The sequence below is a fragment of the Olea europaea genome, unplaced genomic scaffold (assembly GCF_002742605.1).
Source record: "Olea europaea var. sylvestris unplaced genomic scaffold, O_europaea_v1 scaffold3257, whole genome shotgun sequence".
Lineage (NCBI taxonomy): Eukaryota > Viridiplantae > Streptophyta > Magnoliopsida > Lamiales > Oleaceae > Olea > Olea europaea.
This window is the reverse complement of record NW_019251459.1, coordinates 187,268-190,614: the sequence shown is the minus strand read 5'-3', so window position 1 is coordinate 190,614 and position 3,347 is coordinate 187,268. Positions and strand designations below refer to the sequence as shown.

Here is a 3,347-nt window from a genome sequence, read left to right as displayed (position 1 = left end):
TCCAATTGACTTTTGGCACTCTCAAATCCTCATCATAAGGTTCGACACAAGTTTTGAGTACTTACATTTTAGTCCCCAAATTTTGAATTTGCTTCATTTCAGCCTTTTTATCTTGTAATCTTATTCATTTATCTTTCAATTACACTTAAATCCTTGGCATCTTCGATCTTCATTTCGTTGCCCGTTGCATCTATGGATTTTTTACAATTTAGTCTCCGAATTTCGAATCTCGCCCATTTTTCACTATTTTTGTATTCTTTTCTCCAATTCCTTATCAAACATCAAGTTTTACCCACAAAATATAATATAACTCAGGTTAGGTAATATTTTATCCAAATAAGTGTAAAATATCGTCTTTTAGGACCTAAAATAAGTGTAGAAATTACCCTTATCAACTACTCTATTGCTCCATTGCTGCCATTATAAGACTTCAGCTAGAGATACTATAAACGATTTGAGGACGATCTTCTTCTACTAAGAGAGAATTGTGAGCGACTTTTACTAATTTACATAATTGTTTTCATAAAATTATTTTTATTATCGTTTTTTGCAATTTAAGTACAGGTGGATATTTTAACAAGAATCAACTCTTTCAAACCGAAATCAACAGTTCCAATTTCGATTCCTAAAATTATATGGAAAGAATTGTTTCATTTACAAAACAATCGAAGTTTTAATGGATGATTTCAATTCTTGAAATACTTGGATCTAACCACCAAATGACCACCCCTAAGTTTGACTTACAGAGGGACAATTATGTCCTTGCAAGTTTAGTACTCATTTTTCTTATGTAGACTTTTCTATTTAAACAATTTGTAGTTGGTTGTTCTGTGTCAATTCTTTTTCAATCGACAAAATGATTGGAGCATTTCTCAACTATTGATTTTTTTTTTTCCAATATTCGTGGGGGAATCAAGGAATCGTGATCATATGTTATTGTTCTTTCTCATTTCTATCTTCTTAATTATTGATCGATACAAATTACTATTACAAAATGTCATATATAAATTCTAACAGTTGACTTAAACACTTCATCTTCAAGAGCTTCTTTATTTTGAAAGGGTGTGTCTGGCTCTTGAAATGTAAATAACCAAACTCAAATCATTTTCTTTTTATATTTTAATTGAAGAGTCGGTGGGAACCTAATATCAAATATTAAAAGGAAAAAAAAAAAAAAAACAGTGTTTATTTTCTTTAGTTTTGAAGGGGGGAGTAGGGCTAAAATAGAATGAAAGTCGAAAGTTAACTCATTTTAACAAAAGATAATCTTATTACATATAAATGAAGATACACATAAAAAGTAGTCTTGTGTAAGTAAATATTATTGTAAACTCGGCCACAACATGTTCAACAAAAACTAAACCACCAGCTGAATATGAATATTTATTCTGAAAGCCGGAAAAATCTCACCGGGAAATAAAAGAAGCCAATTGCTTAATCAAATCCTTTGCTTTCTCAGTATGAGGATCAAATACATGAAAGCAATGATCTTCTCCATCAACCACCACAAGCTGCACTTCACCATTCCACCCACTTTTCTTCACAGTCTCAGTATAACGAATCCCTATAGGCGTAAATGCATCCTTCTCTGGTAAACAAACCAGCAGCCTTGAACACGCCAGCCCCGATAAGCTCGGAGCATCCTCTGCCAATGGATTGATCATCGGATTGTCAATCCCACCAGGGGCTGAAGGATAAATACACACCCAAACTTTGTACGCAAAACCAGTCAAATCTTCTTTTGATTGCGACCCAACTGGTTTTGATCCCCAGAAATAAGGACAAGATAGAAATAAACCTAAGATTTTCACATCCTCAATCAAGGGTTCCACTCCAGCTCGGAGAACAATATTATGCGCTATATTGGCACCTGCACTACCCCCGCCGATATACAATTTACCAAAATCTCCATGTTTAGTAACCCATGGATCCTTTTCGATGCTAGCTTTTGCAATAACGTGAGACGTCACCCATTGAAGGGCAGTCCACGAATCTTCATAGGCTATAGGTAGAAGATGTTCAGGAGCAAGCCGGTATTGAACAGAAATGATTAAAGCTTTTGCTTCGGCGGATAAAATGTTAGTTAAACGGTGGAAGAACAAACAATAGGGGGACTCAATTACAAATCCACCCCCATGGTAGTATATTAAAACGGGGAGTTTTTGGTTAGGGTCTGTGAGCTTGGGGAGGTATAGTCTGGCTTTAACCTCCGGTGAAATGACTATGTCTTTGGAGGCTACACCGGTGATTGGGTCTTCCAGCGACGGAGGGACATTGGGTGTGCCCATGAGCCTGTCCACTGTTCCATCTTTGTAGACTTTGATAACGGGAGAGAGGTCGTTGAGTACATCTTTGGTGGTGTTGGAAGGCACGGCTGTGTTCATGATTTTGTTCTTGTCGATGTGAACAAATCACTATAATAACCAAGCTTAGTTCTTGTCTATAAACTACCTTTCTTCCCAGGCTTGGCTTGTATGATTGTTGTGGGTATGGTCCGAAGGAGCCTGAAGATCCTATAAAATTTTAGTGTCTCGTCGAGCCTGGTCACTGAACTTTTGTTCAGTGACCAGAACGGTCACTGATTCAGTGACCAAACGGTCACTGAAATTTTTTTCCCCCCATTTTTTTACTATAAATACTCCCTTCCCCCAAAATTTTTTTTTCATATCAATCACTTCCAACTTCCAAGATTACAACTCTCTCAAGTCTCAACTATCTTTTATTATATTAATTATCGAGTTTTTACTCTCTTGTACTGCAAAATATACAATATCAATTCAATTTTTTCAGTTTATTAGTTACAATTTCAATTCATCCAATTCTCAATTGATTTCAACGGGAAAAGTCGTTGATGGCCTTGCAGAATCTAAAGCAGTATATAAATACTGCCAACAAAGATTGATATGGCAAAAAGGAATTGGTACCACTCATCTCAACCGCCACTACAAATCATGTGCAGCCAGACATGGATTTCTTCCAGCTGGTCAAACACAATTACAATTTGACAGTCCACGCGTCGGTTCTACAACTTCACCCCAATTCACGTGGGTGTATTTGGAGGACGAGACTCGAACTGGAATGGTGAAATTTGTTGCTGCCACTGAGTTGCCTCTGGCTATTGCAGACAACTAACACTTCGTCTCATTCGTGAAAGAATATCTACAACCAAGGTACGTTGGGGTAAGTCGAAACACTCTTCGTGCCGATACAATAAATTATTTCAATAATTCAAAACAACAATTAATTATGGATTTACAACAATATGGGGGTGTTATATCCTTAACTTCTGATTTATGGGAAGGGGTTAATAAAAGAGCATATATAGCTGCAACCACACACTATATAGA

General features: G+C 36.4%; 1 protein-coding gene across 1 annotated transcript; it reads right to left on the bottom strand.

Annotated features, from left to right (window-relative positions):
* Window positions 1-1,306: 1,306 nt before the first annotated feature.
* On the bottom strand, window positions 1,307-2,484 carry LOC111385707 (2-hydroxyisoflavanone dehydratase-like). The gene has a single exon (XM_023010127.1). It carries the CDS (start codon window positions 2,382-2,384, stop codon window positions 1,407-1,409), a length of 978 nt encoding a protein of 325 aa, XP_022865895.1. The 5' UTR covers window positions 2,385-2,484; the 3' UTR covers window positions 1,307-1,406.
* Between the last annotated feature and the right edge of the window lie 863 nt (window positions 2,485-3,347).

Bases quoted from the DNA above. Each gene is read 5' to 3' on its own strand.
- LOC111385707 (XM_023010127.1), bottom strand. From the start codon at position 2,384: ATGAACACAGCCGTGCCTTCCAACACCACCAAAGATGTACTCAACGAC.